The sequence below is a fragment of the Coccinella septempunctata genome, chromosome 2 (genome assembly GCF_907165205.1).
Source record: "Coccinella septempunctata chromosome 2, icCocSept1.1, whole genome shotgun sequence".
Taxonomy (NCBI): Eukaryota; Metazoa; Arthropoda; class Insecta; order Coleoptera; family Coccinellidae; genus Coccinella; species Coccinella septempunctata.
Genome location: NC_058190.1, coordinates 32822069 through 32841602, shown reverse-complemented (window position 1 = coordinate 32841602; position 19534 = coordinate 32822069). Strand labels below are relative to the sequence as shown.

Sequence of the window (19534 nt, the reverse complement as noted above, 5' to 3'; positions counted from 1 at the left end):
CCATTCTAGGTCCAGGCGAGTACTCCACGCGTACGTATGGATTCACCGATAGATTTACTGTGGACGGCAAATCAATCCTAACGCCACGAGTTGTCGTTCGAGCTTCGGTGTGGACGACGCATTAAAGCATCGACACAAAGTTAATTTGCAATTTTTGGCGAGTTGTCGCTAAGAAAGAATCAATGATATGGAGAATTCTGAACAGCTGGGATTCGAATTCTGAATGAATATTCTCGAACAAGTACCGATAAGCTAACTCCGGAAACATCTCGTAGTTTGGCTATTCACATAATCCGTTCTTTACTTCCATAGTAATGAGGAACATCAAACCGAAAATCGCTCGAAGCCGCATAATCTTAACCCAGTTTATGAACATAACTATAATAAACCCGCATTATCTAACCCGGTAAGGATGAAAGTGCTCTCTGACCATCAGACCAATTTTGATATCGTTCCTAACAAAAGGATTTAATTAAGCAGATCTCCTTTGTTTTCGGTGGATCGTATTGAAGTTAACGTTGTGATTGTTAACAGTCCGGATTACTTGATATCGAAATTGTGCGGTCTGGGGGTTAGCGAACACTCGTTATAGCAATAATAATGAGATGATGTGCAAATCCCAATTTAATACTGACCTGGCTTCTGAGTTTCGTTATGTTCGAGCCTCCCTTACCAATAATGGAACCGGCAACCTGAAAGAAGAAAAAACGTCAAGGGTGATTTTTAATAAGTACACTTTTTTTATTCCAAGTACGACAATTTACATGGAATATTTCATGATGCTCAAATTTCACACTTACAAATATTTCACCTGTGGACCACTCATAATGAAATAAAAAACAGAAAATTTGGGACCCAAGCGAGCTTCGACCTCAAAACGTTAAAGGGGAGTAGGAATACCTTGTGAATCTCCATCCCAAGACAAGATTATTCATGATTTACTCTTTTTCAAATTATGAAATTATTTTGACAGGCAATAATTCATTCCACGTATTTCGATCTCCGCAATTAGGTAGATTTGAAGACATGAATTTCATTTTATTTACAATATTATTCATTCTGCTTCATTCCGCAAGATTATAATAATAATTGTTATAAATAATGAATCAGAATATAATTATCATGTTTTGAAACCTTCGTGCATTTCAAAATTACCAATGCTAGTACATATTAGCATTAACAGCCCCATGTAAAATAGCAAGGGTATGTTCACTAGTCTATTCATTTAGCAACAGGCAGGTAGTGAAGTTTCTCATTCAAAGCACACCATAGTTTACTTTCATCCTTCAAACTGCTACCCTACTCATTCATAGGAACCCAAGGAGGTCGTCCATCGTGTTGATAAAACCGACAACATCCTCAGGGGCCTTGGCTGTTACATCGTGAGTATCCAGGACCCATTTCCCGATATGGACGGTTCTTAGGCCAGCCAGCTCTGGACACTTGCAAACCATGTGTTCAGCTGTTTTTGCTTCTGATTCACAGAAGCTACAAATCTCATCTGCTGACTTCCCCATACGGTACAACTGATATTTGTACCGACAGTGCCCTGTCAGCAGTCCCACCATCACTCGAAGCTCAGCTTGTGACAGCTTTAGCAGTTTTCTGGAATAAGTCCATGAGTGTTTCTCCAGAGAGTTATTCTGCTGTTCAACTCCCATTGCTGAGCCGCATATTGGTCTTTTCCAAGCCCACAGAAAGGCTCAGGTCCAGCAGCTGTTAACCTTGATGCTCTTTTTGCAAGTTCATCGGCTTTTTCATTTCCTTCAACGCCACAATGCCCTACTACCTATAGTAGAGTCACTTTAGTGTCTCTGGCACTTCACTTCATGGTATTACGGCTATCCCATGTCAGCAAAGATCCCTGACAGTGTGATTCGAATCCAAGGACCTTGGCATAGCAAGAGCAAGATGACATTTATCCATTCATGCTCATGTTATAAAGGGTGTAACTAAATAAGTGTAAAACATTTACGGGGGTGATTCCCCATCGAAAAAAAGATAGGAGCTTTCATATGAATTGGAGCATCCCTTGTTGAGGTACAGCCCCTTAAAGGGGGTAAATGCATGGGTTATGTCTGAAGGTAGACAATATATTGGACATTTACTATGATTTCTACATGTTGTGTGTTTTGTTATTAATAAATTAGTTTTGTTAATTACCCTTTAATCGTTTGCTGCAGGTATACTAACTGCAAAATAACAATAAATCCAGTTCGCATTCATTACGATGTATCTTTGTTCGTAAAATAATTTTTTGCTGCGAACTGGTTTATTTTGGGCAAAAAACCCAAAACAATTTTTTGTTAAGAATGAAACAGGCTATCGGAAATACATTTTTAAATGATAAACAAATAATAAGACAAAAATTTAAATTGGAAATAAATTTTAGGGGTTGCGTTTTCCACCCCTTACAACCATGGGCTAAACCAGATAAATTACTGGCTAAGTGTCTTTTAGGTAGTAGAAAACCTCAGGTTAATTTCAATATTGTAACTTTTAGAGTGCTTGTGAAAAAAATTGTTTAAGGGGCTGTACAAGGGATGTCTTAACAAGGGATGCTCCAATGAAATTTCTTTATATGAAAGATCCTATCTTTTTTCCATGAGGAATCACCTCCGTGAATGTTTTACATTTAGTTAGTTACACCCTGTATAATTTTATTGTTAATTAAAACAATAATTTCACTAAATGGGTTGAACAATGTCGTCTTTCAACATCGAAATGGAATTAATATATTTATCCCATTTGACGTTTAAAGATGCCACTATTCAACCCTTAGCAACAAGAGTATGAAGCTTGTTCAGTTTATCTTTTAATTTCACAATAACATGAGCATGAGTGAATACACGTCATCTTGCTCTTGATTGAGTAATGTTCTAACAATCAATCGAAGCTATATCTTTCATGTCAGTTCATAAATAACATAATTCTCTGGAAAGTGTTATCACTTGAAACCTAATTAAAATGGCATAAAATTTTGTATACAACATATTTATGAGTTTTAAACATTCAATTAACTCACTTGTATGAATGACTTTGTGACTGGTATATAGAAACGCAACATGGTGTCGCAGAAATCATTATTTTAAAGAAAAAAAAACATTCCTGCAAGGGATTTTTTCTTCCTGTTCTATACAGAGCACTCAACAACTCTACTATGAGGTCATTACAACTACAGCCTTCGTCAGATCAAGGATGGATGTATCGAATAATGTACCTAATATTCGCCATCAGAAGACGCCTTAACACATCCGGTGACCTCAAACAACCCGGCTGTTCTACCGTTTCCTGTGATGTTCGATTAAGGGGTCTTTAGAAAGGACCTTTCGCCTCTGGTATAAAACATTGCGAAGTTGCAATAACGAGAAAACCCCAGAGGTCAGTTTCGGCAAAGAGCCCAACACCGAATGTAATTAATCGGGATAACTCGATATCGGCAACCCCAGGCTAAAAGGACTTGGGGGTTGTCAGAGGATCGTGAGAACCGTTAAATTCCAATTTTATGAGATGGAGATACCAGTCAGACACTGTTCACTAGATGTGTTCGCATCTCTAGCTTGCGAGATGAATTATTTAGGGGTTCATTTCACCAAACCTACATTTACCACTTTTATGGAATTTTAGGAGCACATAACAAAAGTATAATGTTCCCAGAAATTATTATAATTCGAGAGAAAAATGTGAAAAGTCCACCATAATTTGTAGAAAAAAGCTCGAAAAGTTCAATTTTTATTGGAATTATGCAGTCTTTCACGAATGATTGAGGAGCTTGTCATGATTTTGAAGTGTTATCAAAGCTGAACATTTCACCCCCATAATTGAAAAGGGGTTAATTAAAGAAAAACCCATCCACAAGCATCCTCAGCAACGAAGGGTCTAGCCATTTATGAAGAAATTGCGTAATTTTAGATTGAATTAACACATTTGAACATTTTCTTTAATAGTAGTTAAATGTCCAAGATATTCATCTTTAATCGAATTAGATTCCAAGATTTTGAGCTCGCATTTTCAAATTGAGATCCCATGTCAAGTGATGCTAATGCGTAGTTTCCGAAGGATTGGTGTCCCTCAAAACCTACAGGTAGAAATTTATACGACATCGATTATCAGAAAAGAATTTTGACGTAATTAGCCATGAAGAATGAAATACAACTAATTTTTACATACATTAGGACTACCGTGCAGATAATAACAGTAATTATGACAAGTATTGGTTGGAACTCCATAGAATCTTCCCTATCATTTTTTTCGGCAGACCCTATAATTCACATTCTGTGCGTTAGTGAACAAACATATGGAGCTTATGTCATTTGGTATTTCGAGATCGAGCTATTTAACGAAAGTAGAACATTCTTCTGGTTACCAGATGTCGATAGGTTTTCAGGATCAAAATAAAAATGGTGACTCTTTGATTCGTAAATTCTTAGATGTTTCCCAACATTTGAAACACGGGGAGTAATAATAGAATTGTTTGTTGCGAATGTTCGTGCACCAAACACTATTTGTTAGAAACTATAGTTCAAAACAATATTTCCTACAAAATTATATGGATGTAAAAAGTGCCCATGTAACGACTCGCAGCCTATCTCAGAATCCTTCATCAGAACATGAATAAAAAAAATCTGTATAAATATCGACTTGGCAAGCTTTTTTACACATTTTTGGATATCACAGAAAAACATGGTTTTGTCAGTTGAGTGCTTCTTAGAGAGATGATGGATTATAAGTCATTCAAGTTATAGGGTTTATTTAGAAACCCCTTCTTTTGCTACGTAGAGTCGACTAAAACAATAAAAATGTAGGTTGTAATCTGAAAATCCTCATATTTGATGAAATCCATTTGTCTCAATGATTTTCGCACAAACATACTGAACATAGTGTACAGGGTGGGGAAAATTTGTTATCTACAGAGAGGATCCCGAGAACTATAGCAGCTAGAAGAAAGCTTATTTTCGGAGAAACAAAGAATGGTGAAAACCGCAGCCTCCTACGATACTTCGTGTTTGAGTTTGACAATTTCGTAAAGTTCCAATAACTTTTTTGTCTTTGCAGTTACAAATCTGAAACTTGAACCTTCTAGAGGCACTTTTCTACGTGGAAAATCCACTGATGAGCTCAAAATATTTTTTCATTTCGAATAATTAGGTGAACATTAATTTTTTTAAATGCAAACTTTTATTGAATTTGATATTTTTGAATTCGGAAAAAATTTTTGTCAGTAGATTCTACGTATGAAAGTGCCGAAGAAGGTTCAAATTTTAGATCTGTAACTTCAACGACAAAAAAGTTACGAGAACTTTTCGGAATGGTCAAAATCTCAATATTTTTTATAACTCAATATCTAAAAAAGATTTGCCGATTTTCTTTTTAGATTATGATTAGTCATGAAAAAAGAGCTCGAGAATATGTCATCCGTTTTTTTCTAGCTGTTATAGTTCTCGAGATCCCCTCAGTAGACAACGAATTTTGCCCACCCTGTACACTGTCGTGGTTTTTGAATCATCAGTATACCGTTTAATGATATTAACTTTAAATTCTGAGTAGTGTATGCCTTTTCCGATTCTTCCCTTTTACAGAGCATCATGTTAAAGTTCTTCTCAATGCTTACTTTTCTAATCATAACATCTCTAAAAAATTTCTCTGATGAGATGTACCTGTTTAGAGAGGAACAGGCTCTCTGACTTTGAATTATCTCATAAATGAACCTTCAATAGATATTCTCATAGCTCCAGTGATGCACGCATAGGCAAGCCTTTGTACCTTGTTGTTTCTCGTGCTCGTCTGCTCTGCTTTAGCAACCCAGAATACTGCTCCATAGCTTATAACACCAGTGTGATAATACGACGTAATGCAAAGATTGAAATTGGTAAAGTTTTTCTTGAAAAAAAAAAATGTCCAGAAGAAATGTTCAAAAAAGTGTGAGAACGGTGGTTTTCAGCATATTCCAATAACTCATAAAGCGTTAAGTGTCTACTCTAGGAAATCAGCTATCTTATAATGCAAAGATATGGGTGTGCAATAAAGTACTTAACGAAAGTACATTATTTTTTTTATTTTATGATGCAATAACTCAACAAGGAAAGCGGTTTAACTGGGAAACGGCTTTCAAAACTACTATACTCTCTAATACGGATTGCTCTTGAAGAAAACTATTGTGACACATCATAACAAGAAAAAATAAAAAACTTCCATTCCATTCCAAACCACAAATCGTAGCGTGATATCGATATTTTCATACATCGATGTTATATTTCAAGTTGTTTACATGCCTACGTAACAACTAATGAGGCTTTAAAGTCCATTTCGGAGCTGTCCTTTTCAGTAGATTGAGAACATCAAAGTGGATTCTCGGCGTATCCACATGAGTATTACCCATACTCATTTTAGTGGACCCACATAATGAAGGAAGAGAGCACGAGAATTGATGTAAAACTGTGCTACAATAGGAGTGAAACCGCGCAAAGCTATTTTCCAAAAAACGATATTTCACATTGCGCAGGAAAAACAATTCGATCGTCCATAAATATTTCTGTCCGAGTCCGTTGAACCGTTTCATTCGCAACGACAGAATGCAAACCGAACAAAAAGAAAACAAAATGACGTCTCCGAATTTATGGCGACATTTCGTTCTCATCTTGGCACGAACATGAACCCCCTGTAAATTCGAGAGAACCCTAAATTTCCCCCTTTCATATTGCAGCATTGCCATTCCCATCGCGTTTTTACCTTATTTATCACGATAGGGCTTTCGATGTGGCCAATTTCATTTACACCTTCATGTACTATTTCTATGAGGAAACATTAAACGCGCAATAAAATATATCTCGATTATTGTCGGGAGAGGTTATGAAAGAGTAAAACGCGAGGAGAACGTGCCCGGGTAAATAAAAACTATCGCTTCCACGTTATTTTTAGGTAATTTATTCGCGCTCCTCGATAGTGTACCCTCCGAATCGGCAAATCGGTTTATTCTCGAATCGCCGGATGTGAGCACGGCTAATTTATGTGGAGCATGTCCCTCGTACACCCGTCAAGAGTACCTTTGGAACAACGACTTCCCGGAGCAAAGAAACAGTCGGTTTTTCCGTAATGGGCGGAATCGCGTCGTCCATAAAATACGAATGATGAAATTTGTCGAAGTTCTGGACCACAACCTACAATGTTGAACAGTTCCAGGAGCGAAAGGAAGATCTTATAAATTGGACACAAACGAAATTTGATGATTACTTGGCATGGGTTAATAAAGTGTCGGAAATGTCCGAATTTGTTTAACTTTTTCCAGTTTTTTGAGAAATATTAACAGCTGAATGAATGGGAGATGATTAACGAACCTAAGGGGCATGTAGGGTTCCCTCAACACCGAGCTTAACACTCAAGCAGCAGAAGAACTCGAAAAAACGGAGGAAAGAGTATTCCCTTCAAATAAACTTACGTGTTTCATAATCAAACATTTGCAGGGTTTCATGAAACTTTGATTGTCCGATCAACGTTTTGACAGTCACTCGATTTCTAAAACGAAATCACCGAAAAATTTTCATTACTGAATATATTGAGGAAGTAGCAATTGAGAATGATTTAATGGACGTATGAATATCATAATTTGATGCGAGAATGATATTCTGAATGATTGTGACTGTATTATCGATTAAAAACAAATTGACATCTATTCGTCAATCAAGTATTGATTCCCCAATCAACCTTTATGAAACCCGGGGTTAGTCGCTTAAATTTTAAATCTTCCTTTAACCCTACTAAAAATGACACTACAGGCAGATTTAAGCTTGAAGGGACTTGAAATTTCATTATGAAACTGGACGTAAGTTTGAGTAGCTATAACTTCGATATTGCTTTGGTGAAGCAGGATTTTTACACCGAAATGCAAAGTGTTGTCTGTATGACCTGATAATCCACCCAACAGAAAGAAGAACTTTGTAAGGTCCTCATTGTTCCTGAATTCTTACTTGAAAAGCAGAGATTTTTCTGAAATATAAAAGTTATACTTTTATACATTTTCCTTCATTTCCCTCATTTCAATTTCTCAAATATCACTTTCAAGCAATAGCCAGGGAAATATCCAGATCCAGGTTGTGAGTTTCACAAATTATCAGAATAACATTTTATTCAATACATTATTCAGATAATTAGTAGAGATTTATTAATGAAAAAAACACAATTAAGTCAATGGTACGTATACTCCATTCACATTTATTTTAGCAGTCGATTGTCCATGAAATAATTTTCTCAAGTTTTTGTAACTAGAACGGAGTAAGGTTGGGACTTAATGTCATAACGCCGTTGCCACAACTAATATCAATTTTTATTACGAAAATGCCGAAGTTGATTGAAAAAAGAGACAGGGTTTCAGGAAGTGTTATCGAGAAATCAGGTCCGCTCGTTCAAATACTTATACCCTGATATTCTCAAATCCACAATACGTCAGACGGTAGCGAACATATTCAATGTAATAGAATTTATATAATGTTTCATCTGAATCTAAACGACTTATATTTCAGCTGAATATTTCCACAATCAGGAAGATTGTGAATGAAAAGGATGACAAAGAATTTCCTTCTATTGAGACACCCAAAAAAAGTGGTGGCATTTGAGAATTTTATGTTTGAGAGAATTAATGCGAAAAGTTTACTACAGGATTTTCGATGAATGTCATCGTAGAATAAGTTCCCGAAAATAGATTTTTCATTCTTCATTTGACTTGTCCTATACATTGTAAATATCTTAAGGTACCAATAAATACCTAATTATTATATCAATGTATTAAGATGAACAGCCACAAATACGCTCCAGCTGTCCTGTTAATTGTTTATTCATGTGAAATTTTTGTTCGAAGGTGAAGAAGTTCATCTTGACTTGACACTTCCTTTAATTCCTTGGGGAGATACCCATTCCCAACCACTGCATCATATGCATTTCATCTTCGGGTTAATATTTTTGAAATCTACAACTGATGATGTAATGTATTCAAACTTTAGCCAAAGAAGAAAACGAACATCAACTCTCCTCAAGCTATCGCATATTATACTGATTTCTTATATTTTCCATGCCAATAACTGGATTTGGTATGCCTTCAATCACTTTGTATAAACATCAATTATATTCGTCACGTATTTTCCGAAGAGATTCGACATTGTGATAAAATACGTAATAACAGAAACTTTTGCGTAAAACGGGCAACATAGCGTTTATTTAAAACAAAAAAATGTTTTGACAAGCGTCATAACCCCACATTTTCGTACTATACAGAGTGGAATGTGTCAAATTTCCATGGCCAACCGAGTGCTAAAATAAAAGTGAATGTAGTATAGGCGTCGTGTCGTTTTGTCAGTTTATGTTTTCTGCTTCAAATCGATGAGTGGATGGATCATTAATATGCACTTTTCATCGTTGCTTAAGGCCATAATTCACAGATTACAAGCCCAAATCAAATTAGACCCGGTACAAAATATTAGTTTGTCGACATGATGAAAAATTACAGAAACCATTTCATAATTCACAACGCATCTGTAAAAGATTATGCATCGGTTATTTTTGTATCGTCCGTGCAAGAATTTTCATCATCGACTAGAAATATCGCGGTTAATTCAATTCCGAAATGTTGGCATCCTGCCTAAGAAGTTTTATGTTTACGTTATCCGTGAAATTTCTGACATCGACCGTGCAATAAAATTAAAATATTTACGGCGCTATCCCTGGTATTTTCTCCGAATTCCTCGAGATTCCGCCTATTATGAGGCCCATAGCTGGGGTCCAAATGGATATTTACGTTTTCTTTTATGTTTGTGTTCTGGCGAAGAAGCCTTCCTAATGAACATGTCAAAACAAGTACACTCCATTATTAAGGGTCAAAGGGATATTCGGACTGAAAGCAGACATTTCGCATTCTCTTTATAATAGGCAAGCAAAAAACAAAACAAAAAAAAAACGTTCTCGCAATACTTTTAGCATAAAATGTTCAAGTTTTTGCCAAATAATATATTTAAAAAGACCAGTTTTTGAATAAAACATCAAATTCTCACAAACCACTCCACAGCTCTCCAAAGATGGATTCCCAGGAAAACATCGACAATTTGAAGTGTACGAGGATATATTGAAAAATTCTTAGCCTACTATAGAACCAAACAAAATTTTAATGTCAAAATATTCTATTACTCAACATATTCTCTTCTTAATTGGATACTTTCATTACACCTACCTTGCAACGTCTCCAGACCTTTAAAAAAAAAATTTTTTTCTTGCTCTGCAAATCAGACCTCTACAGCTTTTATTACCTCCTCGTTGATAGACAATTTACGACTTTTTAAACTTTTTTTCAGTTGAGGAAAGAGATGATCGTCGGATGGAGCCAAATCTGGTGAATAAGGGGGGGTGTTCTAGTAATTCAAACCCTAAATCACGAATTTTTTGCATAGCAACATGAGATTTATGTGCAGAGGCGTTATCCTGCAAAAACAAAACACCTTTGGATAGCTTTGCGCGTATTTTCTCTTTAATTTTTCCCGTAGAGTGGTCCGTAATGTCGAATAGTAATCTCCGGTTATTGTTCTACCCTTATCCAAAAAATTAATAATGATTACTCCATGGCAATCCCAAAAAACTGAAGCAAGAACTTTTCCAGCAGATTCTTGGACACGAAACTTCTTAGGTCTTGGAGAACCAGACTTTCGCCATTCCATCGATTCTTTCTGGATCGTAGAAATGTACCAAAGTTTCATCCATTGCAACAATTCGGTTTGAAAAGTTTACATCGTTTTCAAATAGAGCACAGATCGGACGCGATGCTTCTACCCTTGCAAGCTTCTTGTCAACATTCAAACATTTGGGGATCCATTTTGCAGCAATTTTTGTCAGGTCCAAATTGACGTGAACTATATGATGAACGCGTTTGTATGAAATATTCAGTGCTTCAGATATCCGTTGTAGAACAATTCGACGGTCTGATAAAATCATGTCATGAACTGCATCGATAATTTCGGGGACTGACACAGAAACTGGCCTTCCGGATCGTTCATCATCTTCAATGGAAAATTTACCTCTTTTGAAGCTTACAGTCCAATTTTTCACGGTCGCATACGAAGGACATTGATCACCAAGGGTATTAGGCATATATCTTCTTAAATCTGCTTACCTCTTAACCCTTTTAAATACAGGTACTTGATGATGGCTCGATACTCCAATTTTTCGATTTTCACAATTTCGGTGGACATCTTCTTTCTTTTAATTTATTGCCTAACTCTGGTTTACTTTTTTGTCCCCAAACTTACACTGACACTTCTAAAGGGTTATTGTTCGTTGCAATGGTAATGCAATATTTTTTGTGTGTATGGAAGTGGTCTAGGCTAACAGACATCAAAACATCCTCGATCTCATTTTGGTCAGCATTCAAATGGGAGGTCGTGAGCAGGAGACAAAAAATATAACGAAAAACTGAATTCGTTTCCTGCAACTGCAAACACAAAAATATACGAATTCAAGCTTGGTTACCAATTAAAACTTTAACCCCATTCTCAGAGCGCTTGTTATCATTCAAAAGCGTCCAATGCCCTTTATAACAGTATCCAACCTGTTTTATAACGCAGCTCAATCAAGCTAGCGTAGGTCTGTTGAAGAAGTATCTAGAGCCAGATCTAAGGGAATGGGTGAAAGAACCTTTCTGTTCCAGTTCGTCCAATAGGATGAGAAAAGCTTTACTTTGTCTTCGATCATCTGCTAGAAAACAAACTTATCCTTTTGTTCCCATTTCTTGACAGCCATCCCTCGATGTCTAGCTAGTCCAATGAAGAGGGCTTGTCTAATATATCATCCGAATAATTTCGAAAATTATAAAATCTTTCTTAATGTCACTGTCTGAGAATTTTGAAGACGGCAATAATATTGCCAAGCACGAGCTGTCGCGCCCTAAAAGATCCCTTTCCATTCATCGCCCGAGGCGACATCTGTCTGGCGCCCGTCCATGGAAAACCCTCTTCCGGTTAACCCCTTCCAGTATTCTTTGTTTCCTTCATTTCCCTCACAATTAGAATACATAAAACGGACATGAAATATGCAATGCAGCCTTTTTTGCCGATGACACATTTCAGGGGAACAATCGGACGGGGTCCGTCCCAGAAACGGCACTGGCAGTTCGCATTTTTATCTTTCATAATCAGCCGTTTCGCCGCTTTTTCCAACGAAAATTATGGCGGCACGAATGGAATACGCCGAGAAATTTCATTTCCGTTTCAGTTCATATCTGGTCGGATGGGGTTTTTTGATGTCTAGAAATTATTGATTAAATTGTTTACAATCTTTTTTTTTATATCACATCTCAATCTCAGTAGACGGTGCAAGCGGTGATAATAAAACTCATCCACTTTAGGAAGTTTGGGAAAACGTTGGAAAAAGAGTGAACTGTGCGCACTTTTGCCTTTCAAATCGAACGTATTTTTCTCTCAACAAAAAATAGGAAAGAGAAATTCAGTGCACGCATGCCCCGTATTGCGGGTGAGCGTGCGCGTACTCACGGGGTGAGTAAACGCATGTGCGGATAAGTAAACGCATTGCTTAGTTAACCACTCAAACACAACAAACAAGAAGTCATCAAAATGCTGCTTATTGTCAATATAAAAGCTCCTTCCTGGTAAGCACTACACTCGATCCATTTCTCTGTTGGTAGCTCTTCATATTTTTCTGAACAAAGAGGACAATAGTAATAGGGTTCTTTCGCTTTTGAAATGGAATACTTCGTTCTGTCTGGTTCTATGTCTTATTTTCTTCTCGACAGAAGATTGTCTCTTTTTAGCAGAACCAGTTAGGGACAAAGCTGATGGAGGAACCTTTCTTTTCCTCTTCTAGGCGTCTCTTTTCTTCCAGACGTTGTTTATAGAGGCTATCTATAATGATTTGTGATTTTATGGAAACCTTTCCATCCCCGTCTTTTTTCCTTAGCGAATTGGTTAACTGCTGAATTTTGGTTTGAGATATGGTCTGCAGATCTACAAATTTTCTCAGTGCAGGATCCATAAGACGGTTCTGTTGTCAGTAGATCCTCCAACGCAGTCTTTTCTACTGAAGGAGATCTAGGACTCATGAGCTAGCGCAATGTGTTCCCTTGTTGCTCCTATTATTTCAAGTTGTAACGCAGCGTTGTTCAATGATACGTTTGTTTCATTTTTTGTTGATATCCTTGTTGGGTAATGAGAAGCTGTTTCGCGAGGAAAATTTCGCTTATGTAAAAGCAGCTTTAGAAATTTTGGCTAGGGGAATGATACAAACTCCATCGTTTTCGACTACACTTCGCACATAAGCTAAAATATTTTTGACCCTAAAGGATGGTCCGAAATTGGTGAAACACGATACCACCCTGCTCACACCCAATTTTTATATCATATTCTGAATCTAGGGACATGAAATACTGATTTCGAAATACTCCAATTCTTACAATTTATGTACCTATGCCTTTCTGACGTAGGCCACATTTTTTGCCAATTTTCATGATTATGATTGTTTTAACTAGAGATCACATCTTAAAAACCATTCTGAGTTATTTTATTGAATTCCTGAAGAGATTTCAAGTCTTCTTCAGATTTTCGGATCAGGTGGTTCGAGAGGCACTGGGATTTCTCGATAATGATCTAGGTATACAGATCATATACATTTTTTCAAATGCTTAAACTTTTTGTCCATTGGATAACCCATTCACCTAGTGAGTAGTTTTCATTTTATGGAAACATAAAAATGAAATGAATTCCTTTTAAGCCCGTTTGTAACAGCCGAGAATAGGGAATACTCCTTCTGGCGAAAATGATGTATTTTTTATGAAATATCTTTGAAACGTCACATTTGAAATAACCATTTCAACCGTTTCCCAAAAAAAATTATTTTAAGCACTCAAAAATGAAAAATAAAAATGGGTATTTAAAGTTTAAAGCGTTTTGCGAGAATTGCACAAGCTGGCAACATCGACTGAAATATGCCTTGAACATAAAGGACAACAAATGCATTATCTTGATGAGATAGTCAAAGATGGCTATTCTATTCTATTCTATGAAGTCTGCGACGGACGAGGAAGATCGTAAAATTTTATGGGATTTTCATAGCCGGTTGCAGTTGAAGCTCGCCAGTAAGTACGCGCCTGTAGATCAACAGCTGTTATTTCACAAATAAGCTGATCGGACATTGTTCTTTTCATTGTCTTGTATGCGCTGTTGCCAAATCGTAAACTACACACAAAGTGATTTAAATTTCAAAACCTCATGTTTGAAGGATGATTTTGAATAGTTTCCGCGGTGAATTTGAAAAAATCATGAATGAAACTCATAATTATTCAGTTTAAACTTGCATATGCAGTGATAACCCAAATTGAGGAGAATTCCCCATTCCCTGTAGAATTCTCCACCAAATTTTGGTAAGAAAACGGCAAAGATTATTTTGTATGCAACTAAACAGTGAATTCTACCGAAAGTGCGTATGTAACTGTAAAGAATTTACGGCGCATTAATTCTCGAGTAAAATCTCTAGAGAATTCTCGGCTGTTGCAAACGGGCTTTAGACCTAAACTGTATCCATAATAATGAGGAACACCCGCTAGGGTATCTAATAGATGAGAAAAATTCAGGGCAGGTTTTTGTCAAATTGGAAATTGACATGTTTTAAGCTCATTCACGAAAAATCGCGGTGTCTCTCAGACCAACTGTAGAGTGATCCGAAAAACTGCAGAAGACTTGAAAACATATAGTTTCTATACTGCTCTAATTTGCCTCACGCTACAGGTTCTGTTCAGTATAAAGCTGGGTACAGACATGCAACAAAACTTCGCTTCGTAACATCAACACGCAACACCTTTGTTAAGCTGGTCACAGACATATAAAACAATCGCGCAACAAGTATGGAAGGCATGCAATAAAACGTGTTGACGCTGAACAAAATTGTTGTGCGTCGATGTTAAGCTATGAACTTCTGTTGCATGTCTGTACCCAGCTTTGAGCGACGAAGATACCAAGTTTTGTTACACACCGTCCAAACTTGTTGCGCGGTGGTGTTACCAAAGATAAAAGAGACGCTCTCTAGTCTTTTGATGCTACGTTACTCCTTTGAATAGTCAACTCCTTTAATACTCAATGGTTACACGTAAAGTTCGGTTACAGTGCTTTACGTGAAAACCCGTTTTGCCCTCACTACAAATGTATTAGGTTTGTTCGTAGAGTGGTTTGGAACGGTTGTGAATTGTACAGAGCAAGCGCAAATGGATTTTCGCTACCCTAAAATGGAATTGCGCTGGCTCTGTACAGTTCACAACCGTTCCAAACCACTCTACGAACAAACCTATTAGCTCCCGCCCACAGAAATAAACCTGAAAAACCTTGGCATTAAGCATCATGAACACTGAAAGGAAAATCACAGAACGTTGACAATTAATAACCCCTCAATTATCACAATTTTCTGAGGATTTTCATAGGAATGAACTGAAATTGTTGAAAATCAGCCAGATGCATTCCGGCAACTCATTAAATATACCACCACTGATCACAACGATACGGCTCCACGTGAATCAGCTTCCTGTTTCGAACCGCGGAATTTCATATTGCAGATTGAGTCACAACGTTGCGATCTCATAACGCAAATATTACGAATTCAGTAACGTGCGCAAATTATGATTTCCTTATGAAAATTCATCGGCACGACTGTTGGTAATGAATTCGTACCCGTAATATATATCTAGATTTCCAGAAAATCCATTTTACATAAATTATTATGTATCCGTAGGCGATCAACGCAACATATTTTTCCGACCCTGATATATACCGAATGATTCCATTTTCCATTTTATGCTGACGGTATTGAATAAATAAACTTCGATTTGAGCGAACAACAAAACAAATCCCCATGAGATTGAATTTTTCTTGTCCATGTGGAACAAATAGATTCCCTTTGAAAATCCTATATTTTATTTGTTACAATCGAATGTGCTCTCGGAAAAATACCAACTGCTGGCATTTCAAGTTTTACTTAATACAGGTTGAGACCTCCACATGTACCTACATTGATTTCAACTGTAGGTTGCTTAGAATAAGCCCAATTTTTTTAATATTTTTTCCACATTGGCCCTCCATGAAACTTTTTTTTGTATCAGTTGAGAGTTCGATCCCGGGCTAGAGAAGACATTTTCTAGTCGATAAAGGTACGGGACATCATTCACTGTTGTGTTAAAATCAACAGTGGTGTGCCTAAGATGGCGTAAGGACACAGTCACAAAAACAACTGATTATCTGAACTCGTACAAGCTCACAGAGCTTCTGAGGAGTACTTCGGATCCTAGGGAGAATCAGGATTATATAAAAAAATATAAATGTCTCGAAATTACATTCAAATACTTTGAAATTCAAGTAATGAAAGAAAATATTACATGAAGTATCAAGTAAGTGGGTAGAGTTGAAAGTAATGATTTTTAAGAATATGCCACTTTCAAAATCTGGACGTTTTTAACTAGCTGGTTATTCAAAGCCCACCTCATCTATGAAGAGGAATTAAGAAAAGGGGGGTAGAAATTGCTGCCGTTAAAATCAATGTATAGGCCTGCATAATCTGTATATTAGTTAGCATATAATCAGAAATGATAAGTGTGCTATTATTCATAGGTAACATACGCCTAATTTCATTATGAGAACCTCTCAAAAAACATATATGTACCATATATTGTGTAGGAATAAATAATGTTTCGAACAATTTTTTTTTTGTGATACTTTAGGATCTCTCTGAAACGAAATTAATTGAAAAATTTAAATAATTGATCTGCTCCTGTCAGGAGCAATGAGAATGAATAAAATTTATGAGATGTCGATCGTTTGCTGACCAAACTCTTCATACTATAGTGGTTAATGAGTGGAACTTGAATGGAACGCTGAATTGGAAAGAAATTTCACAAAGTTTTATCGGTAGGTAATTAATGTGATTCTACTGCTTAGATAAGTTCGGAAGTGAGGTTCGCGTGAGATGGTTCTCAATAGCTGAGAAAAAGTAACATCAAAGAATCAAATTCCGTCTAAAAATAACTTTCTTTTAGAGTCCATTGGAATGCTACAACTACATTATTTCTAACTGTGATATAAACAACGTTGATGAAACTTATTATGGCGCGATAACAACTAAATCAACATGAAATTATTGGTATAACAACACAGAGATAAGAATTTTCCCCAGTCGTCATTTGTTATTTATTGATAAGCGATAAGCTGTACGGCGATTTGAATTTGAGAGTATTGTGGTTATTGCAGTAAACTTAACATAGAAGAATTCAGAAAATTATCATGAAGTAAATGAAAGACACGATAATTCAGAAAATGACCAACACTTCTAGTGTAGTTTGGGCAAAACTTCAACAAGATTTGTCAATGTGGACCGACTATATGATTTTCTATCTATGGGATAAATATACAAGTATACAGTGTGACCCACGGGTTCGTGCCTGGCCCATAACTTTGTTTCTATCGAAGCTATCAACTTGTATTTCTTTCGAACAATAGGGCCGACAATGAGCATATCCTAAAAAAATTTTCATATGTATACAGGATGAAATAGATGGGTCAGCCTATATACTGTACTTCTCAAGTAACATCGCAAGAAAAATCTGAACGTGAAACTCATAACTGCGTATACAGGATTGGCAAAATTCGTTGTCAACTGAGGGGATCTCGAAAATAACAGCTACATAAAAAAGAATGACAAATTTTCTCTTTTTCCTGAGTAATCCAAATCTGAAAGCAGGGCATTTCCAGATTTTGACTTGAACAAAAATTGAGAAAATATATAGATGCATAGTAAAAATGATTCGACGATCGGTAACAGGCAATACTACTTTTGACGAAAATGGTGTATTTTTTATGGAATATCTTTGAAACGTCACATTTTGAAATAACTATTTCAACCGTTTACCAAAAAGTCATTTTGAGTACTTAAAAATAAAAAATAAAAATAGTTATTTAAAATTTGAAGCGTTTCGTTTCTATTGCACAAGTTGGCAACATCCACTGAAATATGCGTTGATAATAAAGGACAACAAATACACTATCTTGATGAGATGGACAAAGATGGCTGTCTGCGACCAACGAGGAAGGTCGTAAAATTTTATTGGATTTTTATGGCCGGTTGCTTTTGAGGCTCGCCAGTGAGTACGAGCCTTATGATGGCAGTAAATCAACAGCTGTTCATTTACAAATTAGCCATTGTTCTTTTTATTTTCTAGTAAGCGCTGTTGCCAAATCGTAAACTAGAAACGAAGCGATTTCAATTTTAAAACTTCATATTTTAAGAATGATTTTGAATAGTTTCCGCGGTGCATTTGAAAAATTCATGAATGAAACTCATAATTATTCAGTTTAAACTTGCATATGCTGTAATAACCCAAATTGAGGACAATTCCCCATTTCGATCACAGAGTATTTAGTCTGCATATTTAGCAGTCGCTATGGTAACGCGTACTGTCTTATTATTCAATAGTGAAACAGAATGCAGGAAAAAGTTGATATTTTTTCTCATGAAATATTCAGGTGAATAGTTATATATGATACATTTTCGAAATTAGCAAAATGTTTGAAAGATTAATGAACTTTTAACTATAGTTTACATTTGAAAAATAAAAAATGCCTGTTATATCTTGGAAATGGCCAGATCGAAAAATGTAATAAAATTATATTCAAATTACTCATAAAAAAGTGCCTGCAAAATGACAATGATATTCGAGTACGAGTTGGAACAGCATTATTGGAAATGGCAATTTCTCAATATTTGTTCATAACTCAAAATCTAGAAATGAAAGACCGATTCTGTTTTCAGATTCGGATTAGTCAGAAAAAAAGAGTTAGACAATGTGTCATCCGTTTTCTTCTAGTTGCTATAGTTCTCTAGATCCCACCAATAGACAACGAAGTGCACAATGAATAAAAAAACCAAAAAACCAATCCATGATTCTGTAGTTTCTGAAAGCTCGGAAGGTAGAAAAGTGAATTTGCTTATTAATTTTCTCGAATCTACATGTCTCCAAATGTAAATTATGGAAATTCCTTGCGTGATTTCACAGAATCATTATAGAAGATAATAAGTCGATAAAACAACCCATGATTCCCAATTCACATTACACGTTCCCCACTAGGCTGCTAGTGAAAAAAACTTCATACATCCTTCGAGATACCATTGCGGTTACTTGTCGGTACTAAACAACCGCTAAATACAATATCCAAACATCAGGAAATCGATTCGAATAGAAAAAAAAAGTCGCTCACCTTGCTTGGTATTAATAGACGCACTTCCTCATCTCCTCTGCGAGTTCTTTTTTGTGGGGATCCCATATCACCGTCAGCCTCTCGCTTCATGGCTACCTCTGCCTGTAAGGAAAAGGAAAACAATTAGGACACAAGTCTAAGAGCAATAAGCTACAGGATAATTCAATTAGGATTTTATGCTTGAAGGTGATTGGCCTAATCAGAGTATCGATTCCTAGGGAAATTCATCGGAAAGATTGCAAGGCCAGATAGCCTCACGT

General features: G+C 36.3%; 1 protein-coding gene across 3 annotated transcripts in view; it reads right to left on the bottom strand.

Annotated features, from left to right (window-relative positions):
* LOC123306396 (heterogeneous nuclear ribonucleoprotein K) overlaps nt 1-19534 on the bottom strand; it is a 207029-nt gene that overhangs the window by 64348 nt on the left and 123147 nt on the right. For all 3 annotated transcript variants that reach the window (XM_044888377.1, XM_044888375.1, XM_044888376.1), the window contains 2 exons: nt 19275-19376; nt 636-692 (listed from right to left, as the gene is read on the bottom strand). In XM_044888377.1, coding sequence (XP_044744312.1) covers nt 636-692; nt 19275-19364 — 147 coding nt within the window. In that variant the 5' untranslated portion in view covers nt 19365-19376. The remainder of the gene's footprint in view (nt 1-635; nt 693-19274; nt 19377-19534) is intronic.